This window comes from Asterias rubens, chromosome 5 (assembly GCF_902459465.1).
Source record: "Asterias rubens chromosome 5, eAstRub1.3, whole genome shotgun sequence".
NCBI lineage: Eukaryota > Metazoa > Echinodermata > Asteroidea > Forcipulatida > Asteriidae > Asterias > Asterias rubens.
In genome coordinates this window covers 3081535-3102396 of record NC_047066.1, presented here as the reverse complement: position 1 = coordinate 3102396, position 20862 = coordinate 3081535, and the positions used below count along the sequence as shown (strand labels likewise).

General features: G+C 38.3%; 1 protein-coding gene across 1 annotated transcript; it reads left to right on the top strand.

The window, feature by feature from the left end:
- The first annotated feature begins 797 nt into the window (after positions 1 to 797).
- On the top strand, positions 798 to 15451 carry LOC117290360 (flotillin-2-like). Its single transcript, XM_033771711.1, has 9 exons — positions 798 to 993; positions 2549 to 2630; positions 3459 to 3673; positions 6321 to 6553; positions 8563 to 8682; positions 9316 to 9530; positions 11494 to 11677; positions 13921 to 14064; positions 15135 to 15451. The coding sequence occupies exons 1-9, from the start codon at positions 945 to 947 to the stop codon at positions 15162 to 15164; spliced, it is 1272 nt and encodes a 423-aa protein (XP_033627602.1). The 5' UTR covers positions 798 to 944; the 3' UTR covers positions 15165 to 15451.
- Positions 15452 to 20862: the final 5411 nt, after the last annotated feature.

Below are 20862 nucleotides of genomic sequence, written 5' to 3'. Positions count from 1 at the left end.
GGATTTTTAAATAAATCATTATTCCTGGTTAGGATTCCCTCGGATGTAGAAATATACCTCTGTGGTTTCTTGGTACCTTACGACGAATGACAAAAGCGCACTTGATTCAAAAGGCATCCAACAGGGCGTGACAAATTAATACCCGGTGTGTATGTGACATCACAGAACAGCGCCCTCGTCCCGTACTATACGTTAACACCCATTTTCAATTATGGGGGATGGACTAAAAATTGTCAGAAAATATTTCAAAAATCAAAGTGACCCTTTTGTGTAGGAAAACGTCAGGTTTATTATCTACAGAGTAGTACAAACACGAATTTTATTAATTTTATTTCCATGATGATGAAAATTATCAATGGCCATTGATGAATCATCGCCGATGGAAATTTACTGCTGCTCAAAATGTCCCGTGTTTTGCAATGTACTCCTACTTGCGTAACCCACTACACATTGTTGATGTATGTACATGTGTAAATTAATGCATTTCAGTACAATGTACACAAACCCAACGCGTCCCACCCTTTACCACGTGACCATTCTGGTTTCAATTCCCACGAATCTTTGAAGTAATATTGTAAGTTATTTACCTTGTCCACATCTTATACCACAAATTAATGTTGCAAGAATTTCTAAGTTATAATGGAAAGCTAAAATCTGTGTGCTGAACAATTAGAATTTAAGCAGTAAATAAAATAACTGAAGAATCTGTGATTCCCTGAACGCGCGTAGGAAACTAATTTGGTGGGTGCTATCGGCCATCTTTCTTGTTGTGGAAATTTTTGTGCAGTAACTACAGGAGAGTTGATTACGTGCGTACGCCAACACACCACACCGTACACACACATCAAAATACACACGACCAAAATAGTTGCCATTTGTAGGCTGTGGCTGCTGTTGCCGTGTGTTAAAAACGTTGTTTTCTTCAGCCTTCACGAAGCAGCACCATGGGGAATGTAAACACCGTAGGGCCTAATGAGGCTATGGTTGTTTCAGGTATGTTTTTTTCTGCATTATACCTGCTTTTGGTAGATATTTTCAGCTCGGTTCAATCAGTGTTTTGACAAATTTAATTAAGTTCGATCTATCCATCGCTAGGCCGTATTGAACCCGACACTACGCTTGTGTTGGGCACCACACACTTTACTTTGCCTTATCATTATCAGTAAAATTTCCACATTTTTAGATATGTTTAGATAAGTAGCAGTACTAGTTGAGTAGATGTAGATGTATATGTTTTCACTTTGTACTTTGGTTAACAACTTGTTGTATTTCTTTTGTTTTGATCACCCCAGTCCCCACTCCATCCAATCCAAGCCATTTCTGGTTAAAGTGTTTAGGAAACCTCACCCACATCCATCCCCATCATCACGTTGCAGTCTATGGCTTGTAACTGCAGTGCAGTGGCAAAAAAGGCCATTAAATCAACTGTTTTAATAATAATGGGATAACTTTCCGTATGGCGCCACCACTTTTTCACTCATTTTTACAAAAAGGGATATATCAATCAGGTAAATTAGATACTATATTATTTTATTTCGAATGAAAAAGTGGTGGCGCCATACGGAAACTTTTCCTAATAATATTTCTATTTTACCAGCAGATCCATTTTTATTCATTTATTAATTATTACTTTGTTATTATTTTTTATTAACTTGTTTATTATTAATGGAAAATTTTCCGTATGGCGCCACCACTTTATCATTTGATATGAAATAATAAAGTTTCTAATTTACCTCAATGAGATATCCCTTTTTGTAAAAATGAGTGAAAAAGTGGTGGCGCCATACCGAAAGTTATCCGAACCATTCATTTGTGCGTTGTTTAAGTCTCATTATTATGGGGACAAGGGTTCTGAGAGTGGAGGCCCTGCAGACCCGCCACCACTCTGCTCTGGTAACATGGATCAGGTTTTAGACTATGTAACTTTGGTGTTGGATTTTGTGTTGAAGAATCCATAAATAACCATACACGTAGGTGGTTTTAATTTAAGATTCTTAAAAATTTTTGCCGATTTGACCAGAAATGTTAGATCAAAAAGGAAATAGCTATTTCTACAGATTCAAGAAAGTTGTGTTCTTTTTTAAGCTAATTGCATAAAATTATTAACTAATAAGAAATTGTACTTACATTGTAATGAAAAAAAATTATGATGAGTCATTGTTGCGATCCCACTCACTCTGCCCTCACAATTCTTTTCATAACTGTACAGAGAATAAATTCCATTGTTTCACTGCAAGACACTGTTGTAAACTTACTTGAACTTACTTGAATCCACCGACGCCATCACACATCATGGGAGGAGACAGTGGTCCTGGTTACTGGGGCAGACAGCTTAGATAAGCTTATAATGTAAAGCCCCCCAATGATATCTGTGTGAAGCGCTATATACAATTATTATAATTATTATTATTTAAGAATTTGTCAGATGTCCCTTGAAAGTGTTCACACTTGTCGGTGTAATTGCCTCTCTTCCAATTAGTTACCCCTCTCTGGCTAAACCAGAACTTCCTGAGATATTTATTGGTATCTTGTTTAATTCCTTGTCTAGGTGGATGTTGTGGAAGTGGATCCAAGAAGTACATCATCGGAGGATGGACGTGGGCGTGGTGGGCGGTATCAGATGTCCAAAAGTGAGTACACTGTCTTCAAGATGGTTCCCATGGAGAATGTAAATTGCTTATTGAGTGTGCACAGTTGCACTTCTGGGCCCAATTTCATAGCGTTGCTCAGCGGCTGATTTTGTGCTTCCTGTGCAATTTCTATTTCATAGTGCTGCTAACCGTAAGCACACAAAAAGGCATGCTAACCTTCCGGTGCTTATCGCACAAAAATAAATGACATCACAATGCAAATCCACGGTAAACACGCAATATGGCCACCCAATTTTTCTGCTAACCTGTGAAATACGCTAAGGCTGAGCAAATTTTTCTGCTGCAGTAAGCACACAAATTTGCTTACAGTTAAGCAGCGCTATGAAATTGGTCCCTGGTTGGCGAAATAAGGCGAACATTGCACCCTCTTGAGTGCAGTTGATAGAAAGTTTCCGTCTGCCTAGTGCCCATAGATAACAGAATAAGGCCGTGTCCGAATTGGTGGCTGCGGCTATGACCATTGCCAAGGGTGTTGCTAAGGGCGTCCTATACTTCAATGCATGACGACGCGGCGATCCGGCCGTAGCCGTAGCCGCCAATTCGGATACGGCCTAAGTGTGCTATATTTGAGTTTTAAAGAAAAACATCAACACTCAAATGTAACTCAAGAATTGAAATCATTTTCCAACACACTCCGTTAACTTTATTTTGTTTTTGAGCCATCAAAAAGGCTTATTTTTATTTTGAATTGGACATTTAAATCTTGGCGTTTTTTTGTAAAAATAACTTGAAAAACCCACCTCAATTACATAAACTCTCTCTATATTTGTATGATTCTTTAAAAGATTGTTTTTTTTGTCTTTCTAGGATCACCCTGGAGGTCATGACCCTCAACCCCAAGTGTGAAAATGTAGAGACATCGATGGGTGTGCCCCTCACAGTCACAGGCGTGGCCCAAGTCAAGGTCATGACAGAGGAGGGACTGTTAGCGACAGCTTGTGAACAGTTCTTGGGTCGTTCTACCAACGAGATTCGACAAGTGGTCTTACAAACTCTGGAAGGTCATCTGAGAGCTATCTTAGGTAGGTGTTTGGCTGGCTCGTTTTTTGTCTGGATTTGTTGGACAGATTTCATGAATTAACATCCATATTCTCCTTTTTCCTAAATTGAAGCTTTCTTGAAACACTTTGGCCCCAATCTCATGGCTCTGCTTACCGTCAGCAAAGAATCAGCGCTTACGGAAGCAGGAATTCCGTGCTTGTACATCAGGCGTATTTCTCAGGTTAGCAGGGAATTTTCGCTTCTGCACGTGCGTACTCCACATTACTAGGCATTCTACGCCTAAACAGCTAGTGCAGAGATTCGGCGCTTGCTTGTAAGCGAAAATGGTGATCGTAAGCGCCGAATTCGGCGGTAAGGAGAGCCATGAATTTGGGCCCTGATCTGACCAGACAAAAAAAAAAAAATCTTAAAAAATTACTTAACGCAATGATGCAGTGGGCCTTGGAATCCTTGCACAGACCTGGGTCCAATTTCATTAAGCTGTTAAGCAGCCGATTTTGTGTTTACTGCGCGAGTTTCCATTTCAAAGCGCTGCAATGGAATTTTATTTTAAGATTTATAGGAAGAGTTTGTACAGTTTTCAAGATAATTCCATTATTGTGTAATCTTATTAATTGTTTGATTATTTGTTATTTTTTTACACTACCATCAAGTCATTGTAAACACTGCTTGTTGTAAACTAACTTTAGCATCCTAACATTTAAAGGAAGCAGAAATATTGAAATACAAACACATTTATTCCTCATGACTTTCCGACGGATTTGTTTAGGTGAAAACAAGTTCCTATAAACACTGGTTGCAACGTACAGCCTGTAACTTCCTGTGTTTATGTATAGAGGAGAAAGAACTGTTGACAAATGAAATACAATATTCCTAGATGGTTTCCGGCAGGATATGTCAAGGTAGTAACAAGTTCTCATTCATAAGCGCTGACTGCAAACCTGGAACTAAAGATCTGCAGATAAAGGATAGAAACATAAATGAAGGAAAAAAAGCACACTGTGCATTCATCATATGAATTCCCTGATGATATTGTATGCGCTCTCGAACAGGCTGGTAAATTATAATTATTAAATTATTATTTTTATATAGGCATAGGCCTACTGTATCAGTATTATCAAGTTCAGTGTAATAGCCATGCTGGGCGTTGCTGGGCGGTGCTGGGCGGTGCTGGGCGGTGCTGGGCGGTGCTGGGCGGGCCTGCCCAGGACATCCAATGTTTACCCAGCACTCTGAGCAACATACATTGTCCCACCAAGCACAGACTTCAAAATTCTGTCCACTGAGCATTGATCTGAGACATAGTTAAAATGGTATCAAATGTCACAGAGAAATAACACAGTCAAAAGGCCAATCAACTGATTGCATGTCCCCATAACATGAACAGTTTGGAAACCTGGCCCCACTTTAGCAATAATGGCCCTAGATAATTAAACTTGAATGTTTTTTGTTGATCCGCTCGCCCTTTCTGACCACCACTAAAATTTGTCGAGCTATAACCCTGGTTCCCATAAACACTGGTTCCAAGCTACATGTACACGTATAACTTCTGAAATAAAGGAAAAAGAAATATTGAATTAGGTAAAACAGTGTGAGAAGTTGGTGTTCACTGCCTATGAACAGGTTGGTGGCCAGTGTTAATTACATGTAACAGCGGCCAGCCACCAACCAAGGTCATTTTTATTATCATTATTATGATTACTATCAGTGTTATCAAGTTATCATAAATAATGGTTATCAAAATATAATTCTCTGTAAATAAATGAACAAGATATCTTCCATGTAGGTTCATAAAACAATTTGTTGTGAAGGTAAAGCTGCTTTATTGGCAAAACTATAAAGAAAGATACATTAAAAGTCACATATGAAAGTTTAGACAGAATACACTGTTTGATTGCTAAGAAAACAGCAAAAATCTGTCACGATATTTTCACAAGATCATTGAGTCCACTCTTGTTTAGTGAGGTGACAGCGGGTAACCAATCTCATCTATGGCCACAGCATGCCGCTCTCACCCAAAATCACCATTATGGTGCTGCACACAGAAAAACATGATCTTGGCAAAAGGGGGTTGTGCATTCAACACTGCACGAGGACCAACATTTTGTCAACCTTTTCTCATTATACACTGTGAGAATGGCCTGTCTTGGGTCAATGAGAGAGTTGCAATAACTTGGGATAAAGCAGTTTTGTGTAAAAAAACGCGTTGGAGAATACAGGGTGCCAGACTAGTTTGCTTTTTGGGTTGTCCAGCAATCATGCGACCAAAGAAAACCGGTCTCTCTATGTTGCAACTCTCTCATTACACAGCTCTGGTGACAAGAACCATAAAGCACCCTTACTGAGGTAAATTGGCTGAGAGTTTTTGCGCGCCACATATATATGTGTGACCTCAGCAATTGTAGCTAAAGCAAGGGGTCTATAGACCTTATGCACATGACGTCATTTCAGTACGGCGCCCTCGCCTTGAGGTCAAAAGGAGGTTGTTCATTGGCCAGTCTATGTGCATTTTGATTGTTTCGTCACCGTTTGACCTCAAAGATGGCGGCTGGATGATGTCAATGCATAAGGTCCATTGGACACAGTGTGCAGGATTTGACATGATTGCCTGGTCGCTATAAGAGTTCATTATTTATAGATATTTAACGCTTTCCCTTCGCTAATCAGGTACGCTGACGGTAGAGGCAATCTTTCAGGACCGTGACCAATTCGCCCAGCTGGTACGAGAAGTAGCGTCCCCCGATGTTGGACGCATGGGTCTGGAGATTGAAAGCTTCACCATTAAGGATGTGTTCGATAGGGTGGACTACCTGGACTCTTTGGGTATCTCACAGACTGCCGTGGTCAAGAGAGATGCTGATATTGGTGTAGCTGAGGCTAACAGGGATGCTGGAATCAGGGTAAGCTTTCAGCTTGTAACTTATTTGATTTCAAGACATTTATTTCCATTGCAACAGATAATCAAAAAAATAATAACAAAGAACATTATTGAGGAGAATTGGAAATGGGGGCATAACCAGACAAGCCAAAGCTTGTGGTAGGCATGCCCAGGTAAACAAAACACAAATAGACTAACATGAACATTGACAAGTAGAGTGAGAGTAGGTACGATAGTTATAGCCTGATGTAAATTTAACATATCATATATATCGTTGCGATACCCGCTGCCAAAACATAGGATCCGAACTGCCTCTACCTACTGGTCAATCACGGTAGTCTAATTGGTAAGACACTGCTCTATAATTGCAAGGGTTGTGGGTTCGAATCCCACCCGAGTAATATGCCTGTGATATTTGTTCACAAGACTCGGGGGAAAGTACTGAGTATACAGTGCTAACACACAAGTGTATGGGTAAAAACCAAAATTAATATACTTTTTCCAGATGCAAGTTTCAGTTTATTCAATTCAATTAAAAAAACTTTAATCCTTTGCAGGCAATTACAACAGTAGACCTGCTCCATATACAAATATTAAGAGAAATATACAATATATACAATAATAAAAAAATATAAAGATTACTTGACAAAATGACAAAGCGGATATGTACAAATGGTTGCAACCATAAAAACATTATAAAATTGAACGTACAATATTAAGAACCACAAAACATAAAACATAAGCAGGTACACAGTGGTGAACCAGACCTCCAAATAGTTGACATCCCGCACACAAAAACAGTTGAAAACAAGTGCAAAACGTCAACCATTCAGAAGTCTGGTTGCCACTGGAACGAAAGAGAACTTAATTCTATTTGTTTGGCAACGGGGGAGGCCAAAACGTCGTCCTGAAGGAAGGATTGAAACAATTGTTTGAGTGCATAACAATCACTGGTTAAAATCGATTGTGCTTTTCTAAATACCTGTTGCTCACAGAACTGGGTATGATCTCTCTGTGGCTCTCCGATAATTTTAGACCAAAGTCTTGACAATTCTTCTCAAACTGTTTTTGTTCTTTACACTTAAGTTAAAATACCAGGAAATGAATGAAAAACACAACACACTTTCAATGAACGACTGATAAAAAAGACTAAGGATAGTTGTATCAACAGAGAAGGTCTTTAACTTTCGGAGATTGATGACATTTTTAAACAACTAAATCGGTGTTCTCGTCCCATCTGAGTTTGTCATCAAAAATAGTGCCCAGGTTCATTATATTTGGAAATTTAACATATTATACGTTAGTTTTGTTTGTTTGTTTGTTGATCTTTTCTGAATTACGGCTTTTTGTGATTGTCAGGCTCTCCCATATGGTCTATAAGCCATAGCCAAAAGATGTCACAGCCACACAGACACCTAATCCATTATACTGAAGAAGACATAGCCAAGATGCTTGATTGTTTGTTAGTTTGTTTGTATGGAGTGATGATCTTCCCGTCATGGGAACTCGACAAACTCCCACAAGGGGATATACACACCAAGCTGGCAACAGCCAATCTCTCTCATACAAACATTGTTTTAAAAGGCATTTGACACTATTGGTAATTACTCAAAATTATAGTTAGCATAAAAACTTACTTGGTATCAAGCAATGGAGAGCTGTTGATAGTATAAAACATTATAAGAAACTGCTCCCTCTGAAGTATAATGGAGTTTTTTGAGAAAGAGGTAATTTCTCACTCAATTTTTTTTTCCCCTGCAAATTTGATGACCAATTAAGTCAAAGTTTTCACAGATTTGTTTTTTTTATATATGATGGGACACACCAAGTGAGAAAACTACCAAATTGTGTTGTCAATGATTATGAGTTGCACAAATCAAAAAATTGTGTTGTCAATGATTATGAGTTGCACAAATCAAGAAATTGTGATTCAGTAACTAGACAACAATACTTTTTCTTGTCATTGTGAAAGCAGTGATAACCAAACATCTCCTTCTAATACCCTCCTTTTTTTAAATTTGAATAAAACAGGAGGCAGAATGTGAGAAGGTCATGATGGACACAAAGTACGACGCAGACACCAAAATTGCTGACTCGTCTCGTAAATTTGAGATGCATCAAGCAGGATATGAGGTAGAGGTCAACACAAAGGTAAGCACCAAACTATCGCTTAGAGAAAGATATCTTAGTTGATTTCAGAATCAATACCGAGGAGGAGAAATTTCACACTATTGCATGAATTTAGAGGTTTTTTTTATGTTCTGCCTGGTGAAAATAATTTTTTTTTTTTTACATCAAATATAAAGAAATATTGCTTGTTGTCAATTTATCAAGCAGGGAAGATACTGCTCCCAAATCCTCATTGGAATCTTTAACTCCAGAGATTACTAAGGGAAGCGAAGAGCAGCAAAGAGGTTTTAAACTCGTTCAAACAAGCTGAGGCTTGGTCCTTGGTTATTTTACTGAGACGGTTAAACTATCAAGAACTAAGCCTAATAACATACCACATTGGAAAGTAAAGATATCCGGACATGAACTTTACTTCGACCTCTTTATGTGAATGGAAGTAGGTCAAACCTGTGGCAGTTTGCGTCTGCTATCTGAATTTTTTTACGAGTCACTTGTGGCCACTAATGTCAAACCATACTGCCATTTGCAGCGGCTATGGGCATTTATGTACAAGTCACTTGTGGCCACTATGGTCTGTAATAAGGGGTGAATATAAAATACGTCTGTCTCCTGCCTCTAAGCAACAGTGTTTTTGCCTGATTTTTCTGATCACAGAAAGCCGAGGCCGAGTTGGCGTATGAGTTGGAAGCAGCCAAGGTCAAGCAGCTGATCCGTAGTGAGGAGATCGAGATCGACGTCGTAGAACGAAGAAAACTTATCGACATTGAAGAGAAGGAAATCGAGCGTAAGGAACGAGAGCTCATCGCCACTATCAAGCGACCCGCCGAGGCTGAATCATACAAAGTGGAAACCATTGCTTTGGGTGAAAGGTAAAAAATACTTTGATCATGTGCTTCACCTTCCATGCTGGTAGAATAATTCGTATTGGGAGACTTTTTGAAAGCTCTGCCACTAGAGGGCAGCAGACCTACCAGGTAAAGGTGCACAACTCCCATAGCAAACAGTGGTAAATGCTAAAAATTCAAAAACACTCAAAAAGTATTTAGAAGTCCCTCAGCCTCTTGAAAATTAATCAGATACATTGTCAGACATCTAAACTTCAGATTTCTTTTTAGTTTTTGGTAGGTCAGCAGTTTGGAATATTTTCTAATAACCATGAAAAAAAAAAACCCAAAAAACTCAGCACACCGCTTGTTATCCTTGGGGAACTTGTGTCTAAGCTTGGGCGATATCGATTTATTCTATTCACGATATATCGCCGACAATATATCGTGATATTCGATATAATCGCGATTAATTAAATTTGACATCATCAGTCTTCAAACTCCAAGTGAAAGTTGTAGAAGAGACAGTCATAGCATAAGAGAGGTGTTCTAATGACCTATTCTTCTGGTTTTGCTCCAAACCTATGGGGTGCAAGATGTATTAGCAAGCAAATACATCGCGTCATTAAATCGATATCGCGATATATCGCGATTATCGCGATATATCGCGATATATCGATATTTCGATTAAAACCAAATCCATCCGATATCGAAATCGTTTCCAAATTAATATCGCGATATTCGATAATATCGTGATATCGCCCAAGCTTACTTGTGTCCAGTACGTCCTGTTCCAGAACAGTTTGGTTTATACTGCACACCAAATGTTTGGCATTGTGTTATGAAAAACAAAATATTTGTTGACAAGTGCTGTCGGTGACCGTCACTCCCATGCTTCTCCTATTCCCAAATTATTGTCATTACCTGGTGAAGAGCGCCCTCTCTTGGTGATGAGCAGAAAGTCTAAAGTTTGCCATTGGAATACACAAAAGTATGTCATAGCTGAGTGGTTTAGAACATCAAATTTAAGCTCTGATGGTTAAGTCATCGGAGTGTGGGTTCGAATCCTGGTCTTGACAATTGTGTCCTTGAGCAAGATGCTTACTATAATTTCTTCTCTACAAATGGTACCTGCGAGGGTAGAGGTTGATATTCTGTATGAAAAAGCCTTTTGGAGTGCACGGCAGCTCAGGCTTGTATACCCCTCAGGGAGCTGAGAAAGATTAAAGGAATGTTATTGGCCCTATGACCAGGGCACTAATGTAAAGCGCATTGATTCGGATATTGTAAAAGGCACTATAAGAACTAATTATTTTTTTGAGATGTTAAATTTGCATCGGGGATAAAGAAAATTAATTTTGGTTTTTACCCATACACCGATGTGTGTAAGCACTGTATATTCAGTATTTTCCCAAGTCCTGTGAAAAAATATCACAGGCATGTTACTCGGGTGGGATTCGAACCCAATTATTTTGTCATTATTAATATCCACTCTATGGCATTCTGGATAATTGACGTACACACAGTTTCAGTAAATAACCACTACTTACTATAACAACTTTGGCCAATAAAAAAATTGTAACAATTGAGGTACGTTTCTCAACAATGGAAAGGTATATTGATTTGAATGAGAAAAAAACACATCATATCCGCACTATGATAACGGTCTATGAATTCATATGAATACTAAGAGTCCATGGAGTTATATATAAGAACTAGAGGGCGCACTGGTGATGCTTTGTGCACAAACGCCACAGGACCGCAAGATGACAAGCGCGCCATTCTGTACGAGCGAAGAATATGAAATACACGTTTGAGTTTTTTTTTATTGAATTCTCACGCGATGCTCTTTGTTCAACTTACAAAATGGCCGCACAAACACACGCTGTTTTGTCAACTTAGAAAATGGCCGCCTGCGCACATACCAGGGCGCGTATATAGGCCAGTGCGCCCTCTAATTCTTATAATAACTCTATGTAAGAGTCACATCATCTTCTCTGTTGTACAGAACAAAGACCGTGCTAGCAGCCAGAGGAGAGGCCGAGAAGATCAAGAAGGTCGGCCACGCTGAGGCGATATCCATCGAGGCTATCGGCAAGGCTGAGGCCGAGAGAATGAGGATGAAGGCTGCTGCTTACAAACAGTACGGAGACGCTGCTAAGATGAGTCTCGTCTTGGAGTCACTGCCTAAGGTAATGATCCAGTTTATTTTCACAAACACCTCTTAATAAAAGAAGGAGCAATTCAAAATTTTGATATATTTGAAGGCAATGCGCCTCTTCACATCAGGCTCCGTTCAGGCTCCAAATTCATAGAGATGCTTAAGCAGAAAATATTGCTTCAAGCTTTTTCTACTAAGCAGAATTGGGCAGGATACCAGTCACAAATTGTACATGTGACATGTTATACATGGTTCCCCATGTTACTAGGCATTCTTCGCTTACACAGCTTATCCAGAAGTTTTGTCTTATGAGTGAAAACAGGTGATTGGAAGCGCAGAATTTGGCGATAAGCAGAGCCATGACATTGTGCCCACATCCTGCTGGCTATTTACAAAGCCATTTTGTTTCTAGTCACTATGAAAATTAAGAGCAAAGACTGGTTTGTGATAGAGCTGTGTATTAAGAGAGTTGCAACATAAAGGGACTAGTTTTTCTTTAGTCCCCTGGTTGCTGTATGTCATTTTCAGTGCAAATGCAGCACAACCCTACTGGGCAGACTAGTCTTGCACCCTGTGTTCGCCAATAAGTTTTTTGGACACAAAAAATTGCTTCTAATCGCAACTTAGGCCACATAAAAACAAATTGTTGAGCGTCCTTTTTTTTTGCAGATGGGGGAGGGAGGGAGGTTTTTTTTATAGTTTAAAAAAAAAAGTTTTGTTGACATGCCAAATATGAAATCAAGAATAAAGAAATCATCACAATCACTATAAAACAGAGGATAGTTTTGTCAAACAAATTTAACTCCTAGATGACATTTTCTGTGAACTTTTTCAAACAAAGCACAGTGTAGCCCAAGTAAATATTTGAAGAATTGTTCTTGCTTTGCCAACATGAATAAAAACCTTCTTTAAACATCTTTTCAAACCTGTACATTTTGAAAAAAGTATCGTTGAAAAGGTTGTTTTTTACGATAAAAAAAAAACATTAAAAAAATGGGGATGGGGGGGTTTTGAACGGTCGGGCGGGGACGATCAACAATTTTCTTTATTTATGTGGCCTTAGATAGATGTTGGAAACCACCAAGTAAGTAAGGTTTGCGGCGACACCATGTAAAAATATCTTCTTTTTGAGTAGTGGTGGCTCTGTTACAAGTTGTCGCTACTCTTTAACATATGGCTCTGGTTTAGGATATTGGGAGATCCACATGAGACGTAACAGAAGCTGATTTTACCTTGTACCTCCCACAGGCCACTCATCGCCTGCTAAATACGCAGCTCACAGAGTCCGACACGATCCCCCAGATAAAAGAACAAAGGTTCAAGAGGAGAACAGTATGCAACAATTTGCTTCCCCTTTGTTGCATCGTGTACTTTGCATGGTATCAGTAGCATAAGAAGATGTTTTCATTGGGAGTCAGGGGAGTCGGGGGAGGGGGGCAAGCGCGGGCAAGGATGTAATGTGGGGGACTATCATGTAATGTGGGGGACTATCAGCCGTTCATTTGTGCATTATTTTGATCTTGGGGGGCAGGAGCTGCAAGGGTTCCCAGAGCGGGTACTGCCCTCCTGCCCCACCCCCTCCCCTAACCACTGCATGGTATGCCGTCGATTTCACAAAACTCTTCCTAACTGAAGACTCAACTTAGGACTTAGGACGAGTCCCAACCCTGCAATGTAGCATGCAGACCTTAAGATTCATCCTAAGTTAGGACAAGTTACTCGTCCTAACTCGAGATAAGACGAGTCCTAACTCTTTGTGAAATCGACCCCTGGTCATTTATGTATCTTTATTTTAGTGCACATGTGATCTGAAATGTTCAACTGTCAGGTTGGCGAAGTGGATTCTTTCCTCGCCTTCCAACTCTAGGACCCCGGTTCGCATCCAGCTGTGGGCACCGCATGGATTGGGTGTTCTGTGCCTATCGGGCCGCGCGGGTTTTCCTCTGGTTCTCTGGGGTTTTCCTCCCACATCTAACACTAAAACTTCCTTTATTGTCTTCTCTCCATAGGTTACTTGGCTAGTACAGCGATTAAGTTTCCTTTTCTGAGCGTCCTTGGCTTCACAACCAGCCGTCGATTTCACCAAACACTTCCTAACTTAGTAATTATTCCTAGGACTTAATGTAGGGCGTGTTAATTTCCCCAACCATATACATTAGGACGCATTGAACTTATCCTACCTAACTCGAGACAGGATAGATCCTAGCGTTTTGTGAAGTCGGCTGCAGAATTAAGAAATTAAATGAAATGAAACTTTGTCCGATTCTTCCGTAGATTGCTGCTGAGATAGCTGCTCCTCTCGCTAAGACTGATGAGATTGTCCTCCTTGGAGATGATAGAACCACCACTGAGCTCAGCAAGCTTCTTGGATCCCTCCCGGTCGCTGTTCAAGCTCTGACTGGCACAGACCTCACAAAGGTAAGTCAGGACGAATGATAACTATTTGTGATGTGATCAAGCTATATGAGTTGTTTGTTGGAAATATCATGATTGAAAAACAAGCCAAAACATGCCAACCCCCAACGGATGAAATTTTTAATCGTTTTAATTAACTTAAATGCCCAAATACATCTTAATTTGTATTGGTAATTTCCTTCCTGATAAATAACATAAAAAAGGAGTTCAAATTAGCATTGAAATGTTCATTTTGTCTGTTTAAAGGCAGTGGACACTATTGGTAACTACTCAAAATAATTATTAGCATAAAACCTTTCTTGGTAACGAGTAATGGGGAGAGGTTGATAGTATATAACAGTGTGAGAAACGGCTCCTTCTGAAGTAATGTAGTTTTCGAGAAAGAAGTAATTTTCCACGAATTTGATTTCGAGACCTCAGATTTAGAATTTGAGGTCTTGAAATCAAGCATCTGAAAGCACTCAACTTCGTGTGACAAGGGTGTTTTTTCTTTCATTATTTTCTCACAACTTAGACGACTGATTGAGCTCAAATTTTCACAGGTTTGTTATTTTATACATATGTTAAGATACACCAACTGTGAAGGCTCATCTTTGACAATTACCAATAAACAACTTGACTTTAAACTTGACTTTTAAGAGCGCATCAACAAAGGGTTTTAAGAGCATTAAAGCATAGATTATGCTCTTTTCAAATGTATCAAAAAACTGAACAATTACCTGGGTCGACAAATGACTTATTTTGCTTGATTGCATCACATTATATTGTCTTATATTACGCATGTATCTACCAATGTGGTACTTAAGGCACTTGAACTACTGTAAGAGAAACATTTTAAGACATGTTTTTAAATGTTTTGAGTTTTGAGAACAATTTATGTAGCACATCACAAGGACCCACTAAGTACTGCTGGGTCGAGGGATGGCATTTTTACCCAGATGTAGCAGTTTCAAGTCCCGCTCAATTTTCAAAGAAATTTACCTAGTTTCCTTTGTGGTTCATCACTTGAAAATTATTTTTTTTTTTCCTGCTCTAATACAAGTTCTTTTGTTTCTTTATTTTATCTACTTCAGATGATGTCTAAGATACCAGGAGCTCGTTAAGACGCCACGCTATGAGCTCGTCCGATCACTTCCCTGAAGGGTATTGGTGCAACAACAACCCCTCCTCACCTAAGATCTCGCTCATACAACCCTCGTTATGAGAGTGTGGAGAACCCTTACTAAAACAGGAACAAATACATGTACTTCAAAAAATGATATTAGTGCATTACTTGTGTTTGTAATTTTAATCTTGATAAACATTCTTTTTAATTCCAACTTGGTAGTTCTCCCCAGTGATCCGCTGATGTTCTATAATAACGATAACAACAGATGATTTGCTCGCTGGAGTAAACCAGAACCTTTGGGGCGCTCTATCTGCTCGAGATAGCTCAGCGAGTTTTTCAGTTACTTATCGGTTTTTGTGGATTTTTGGCGGAGTTAGGAAAAAAGTACTGTGTTTGGAGTGTGACAAAAATTTGTGGAGGTGTCCGCGTGCTAGGCTGGATTTTGTATGAGGAGTTAATGAAACAAAAAAAAGAGAGGGTCTAACAAATTTTCAGTTATGTGTGCTTTAACGACCCCCCCCCCACTTGACCTCAACCCCTAACCCCTTACCCCTGACCCATACACTATATAAATGTTACTTAAACCCTATGATATTATTATCACTAAATACATTCATATATAACTTGATGTTTGTAGTTGCTTCAGGAATCTCTTGTTGGTATTTTTTATCCATGAGGATACTGCACTCTTAAAAAATGAAAACAAAAACTTGTTTTTTTGTTTTTCATTTTTTCAATAGACAATCAAGACTAGCATGTGGACACCCATTCTAGTTTCCAAATCCTCTGTTTTAACCACTGTATATATTATGACTATATAATGACTATAAATAATGTTTTAACAAATTCTTTACATGTTGGCATACTTCCAATATTTTCCGCTCCCTGACCAAAAATTGTTGAAGTCCAAATATCAGGCTTCTTGGTGGAATTCTACTCGGATGGCGAGATCAAGAAATAGTATTTCTAGAAGTTTGTTAAACCTTCATTGAAGGTAGGGTCATAGCCTGGTCTTTGTCAATATAATGCTGGTCAAAGAACGATACAATGCAAATCACACGTGAAAGGTTCAGCCAAGTTCTGGCGCTGTAGTTTCACATGGATGTGAATTCATCCGCGTTTAGCGAGGTGCCTAACGAACACCAAACACACAAAACAGCTGCAGTGCTTCTCACCAAAGGACGTTTTTGTGGTCATTATTTTTTTGAGTATTTAACGTTCTTTGACCCTACCTTTACATGTTTGAACTATACCCAAGTCCCCAGTAATTTTAAGACTTTGTAACATGGGCATGTTTAGATGGTGTTGTTTCAATCTGAGGCCTTTGCTAAATTCTGGTGTTTGTGGTTATCAGGTTCTGGCTTTGGCTTCATGAGCCAGGCTTCACGAGCCAGAGCCAGTTGTAGATAGTTGGACCATAGTCTTATCTTAATAATTTCTTTGTCATGGTGGGATCTTTTCCAAATATGACTTTTGTGTTCACTGGTGGTGGCTTAGGCTTGCTCAACCAGAGCCAACTGCAGTTGGACTATAAGCCAGTTGCCAGCCAGAGCCGATTGTAGTTGGGGTCCCAGTCAATCATATTATAGATTAATCCAGCAGAAGTTACAGCATTGATCCGGTAAGTGCTAAACTGAAGGTATTTTCTGACTCTTTTCTTTCAATATATATATTTTTGGGGGAATGTATTTTTTGTGGAAATTTCTATTTCCAAGGACATTTTGCATGCTGACCAATTCGACATTTTTATCTCAGGAGGTAGTCACAGGTTGTTCGATTACCATACTCAGGGCTGTGAAATTGGGACCCAAGACTCCTGCCATCGATTTCACAAAACTCTTTCTAACTTAGGATTAATCTTAGGACTTAGGACGAGTTAAGTTCCGTACCACAAGACGTAGGACGCATTGAGCCCATCAAATGTTAGGACGAGTTACCTTCCTCTAGTCCTAACTCGAGCATTTCATGAAATCGGCTGTTGGTTCTCAGCTGTGCCATTGGAAATTGAAAATCAAAGTACAGAATGTTGCTGTGACTAGCTCTGTCAACGTTTTTTTGACAGACTGCAGTTGCTCGCTTGGAACTGAGTCTCAGACAAAACCTTCCGTTAGTTCAAGTGTTTATTTCAGGCTTTCAAAACGCTGTACATAACCAAAATGTGACGTCTACTATCGCCTGTATAATGCTCTGTATATTTTCATTGTTTTGTATGTATCGCTATTATTGAGTAGAGAAAGTAAATGTGATTATTACAATGTGATTAATGTGGTATTTTATATGAGGATGTTTTACTCTTTAGGATTGTAATAATGGCATCATTTATTATAAATTTTATCAAATTTTTCAGTATTTCAGTTTAGCAGCTGTGGGGGTTCAAGGCTTGTTCGAGTTAACCAGTCATTCATTAAAGGTCATGGCCCAATTTCATAGAGCTGCTTAAGCAGAAAATACTGCTTAACAAAATCCCTGCTTAGCTATTATAAGCAGGGTGCCAGTCACAGATTGTACATGTGACATGGTATTGTGGCTGGTAACCTTGTTCTGGTTAGCATAATGTTGTTTTGCTTGGCTTATTTTTGTGCTTAAGCAGCTCCATGAAATTTCCTCTTTGAAGCATTTTGCATAATATTACAAGACTGTCGGAAAATTGGAGACCGAGTCAAGCTGCACTTTTTTTAAGGTTTCAAATCTTTGCCTGTTTCCAGGCTGCCTTGTTTCAAAATGATTATTTACATTATTATTCTAAAACAGGGTACATTTGGTTTAATATTCGCTGTTTCACATTTTGTTGTTGGTATTGCTGCAAGTTTTTATACAGTTAGAGCTGCATGCTTTTATCATGGGCAGCCATCTTGTATTTCTCTGAATTACATCAGTGTAATAAAAGTGAGGCTGAACGGATAAATAGTCTGGTGCTTTTTGGGTATAGATTTGAATCGGTATGTATTATTCATATTGCACACGGGGTACTCAACAAAGATGGCGACTGTTTATGATAAAGGTCATGTAGCTCATGAAGCAACTGTTTGACCTTACAGGTGTTATACAGGATTGGTAGAGCTGACAAACCATACACGATATAACAAACCTGTCAAGATTTGGGCTTAAGCCATTGTGTGAGTCAGGAGAAAAAAAAGTGAAAACCAAGCACAATTTTCAGCTTGTTCACACATTGTCTTTAAAGGCAGTGGACACTTGGTAATTACTCAAAATAATTATTAGCACAAAACCTTACTTGGTAACAAGTAATGGGGAGCTGTTGATAGTATAAAAACATTTGGAGAAACTGCTCCCTCTGAAGTGACGTAGTTTTCGAGAAAGAAGTAATTTTCCTTGAATTTGATTTCGAGACCTCAGATTTAGAATTTGAGGTTTCGAAATCAACCATCTAAACGCACACAACTTCGTGTGACAAGGGTGTTTTTCTTTCATTATTATCTCCCAACTTTGATGAGCTCAAATTTTCACAGCTTTGTTATTTTATGCATATGTTGAGATACACCAAGTGAGAAGACTGGTCTTTGGCGATTACCAATAGTGTCCACTGTCTTTAATTTGGGTTGTGTCTGCTGATTTCAGATGTCTCTTTATGTTTTCAGATACAGTTTTCTTGAAATGACTTTATTTCAGAGGGAAACATTTCTAAGACAAACATGGTTCTAGTATGAACTTCATAATCAGTAAGCTTTCGGACAATGATGTTTTGTTTGCCTACCAATCCTGTATACATGTTGAAGCTATAATCATGTGCCCTTTTTCGCCGTCAATAAACGTATTCACTAGTTCAACTATATGTTACGGGTAATTTATACCCTGAAAATTCATAACCTAGAAATTTTAAGTTCAGTATTAATTTTTAAATGATTTTTGATTGTTGAAATATTATAATGAATTTTTCATCGAGGTGTGGACGTGATTATAAATGAAATGTTCCGTTACAGATGGGAACAAAAAAAGAAAGGAATATGCATGAAGTTTGATTTAATATTAATGCAAGGTTTTGACTTGGAGGTATATATGAAGAGTGAAAAATCTGTGACAATATTTATGGAAAATTAGTATAAAACATTGACCATTTTGTGTCTGAATTTGTCACCGATGTATGAATGTAATGATTTGAATCTAATTTCCTTTTATATTTAGCTATCCTTTCAAAGTTTCCCTGCAAACACTGAATTAATCATGAATTTATGTCTCTCTTTGCTTCAATATCCTTTATGATTATATTGCCTAATTAAATGTACATGTATGTGATAATGTGATTCGATTTTTAATGTGCTGATTTCTGAATTAAACAAAATTGTATTATAGTATACAAATATTGGATGCAGATGATGGCATCGTTGCAGAAGTTACAATGTGAAAACTGGACTGTTCCACTTTCAAGTGGGGGAAAATAGGAAAGCCAGATTTCCAGCGTGTTTATATTCGGTGACAATGCAAGAATAAATTGTATTCAATATTTGTTTTTAATAACTCACACATAGATCCTTGTTATCTTGAAAACTCTTTCACCAAAATAAACACAAAATGGGTGCAGAAACTCACCCACCCCACACTTGAGAAAGAAGAAAAAAATGTATGATACATTGTCCGCCATGATATGACCTGTCCTCCATGATATGACCTTGCCTCGTTCGGACGAAAGAACAGGAACAATCATTTTGAGAGCGATGCTGTGAAGCATCCAATAATTATCCATATTGGACTCAAATATTAACCTTTGGAGAATTGTGGCAGAAATAATGGATGACGCCTGACATGTATTGCACCAATCAAATGACAAGGATCTGTCTGTGGTATATACATATATAATAGTTTTAAGATCCTTTCTGACCGTTTAACATACTTTTTCCACAATAAAATAATAACCAATTGCTCTAAAACAGCCTTTTTTTTTATTGTACTATTAATTGCAATGATACAAATAATTATTGACAAATAATTGTATGATACAAACTTCATTGATCCTGGTTCCACAGAAAAATTATTACATAGTTGTGGTTTTATACATATTTAAGATATGTTATGTATGCAATTTTTGTTTAGATAGTTGAATGTTTAATCCTTACTTAGCCTTTTCATCAAGTTGGTGCACACTATAGTGCAATCAATAAAAATGAATTTATTGAAATCATGTTTGTGAAATTGTGTCCTACATGTAACTTGTCAACTGTTGTGCAAACACATACTACATGTATGTACTATAATAGCAAACATATCATGTACTATAATAGCAAACATATCATGTACTATAATAGCAATATCATGTACTATAATAGCAATATCATGTACTATAATAGTATGTACTATAATAGCAAACATATCAACCAATAAGGTACTTAAAGCCTTGAACAAGGGCCTTTTTTTTTAAAGACAGTTTGTGAAGTTTAATAATGATGAGGGCATTTATGGAGCACCTTTGCCACTGCTAAAGCAGCAGGCTAAAACCCTTGTCAATAAGTGTATTAAATAGTTCTTTTACATGCATTACACAACACACAGGACCTTTGACTTTTACATCCCATCCGAAACGGCAGTGGACACAATTGTAAATACTAAAAATTATTATTGGCATAAAACCTTAGCTGCTAACGAGTATGTGGAGAGGTTGACAGTATAAAACATTGTGAGAAACAGCTCCCTCTGAAGTAACATAGTTTTCGAGAAAGAAGTAATTTTCCATGAATTTG

Coding starts and splice junctions, on each gene's coding strand:
- LOC117290360 (XM_033771711.1), top strand. CDS start 945: ATGGGGAATGTAAACACCGTAGGGCCTAATGAGGCTATGGTTGTTTCA. Junction 3,674..6,320: donor TCATCTGAGAGCTATCTTAG/GTAGGTGTTTGG, acceptor TTCGCTAATCAG/GTACGCTGACGGTAGAGGCA. Junction 14,065..15,134: donor CTGGCACAGACCTCACAAAG/GTAAGTCAGGAC, acceptor TATCTACTTCAG/ATGATGTCTAAGATACCAGG.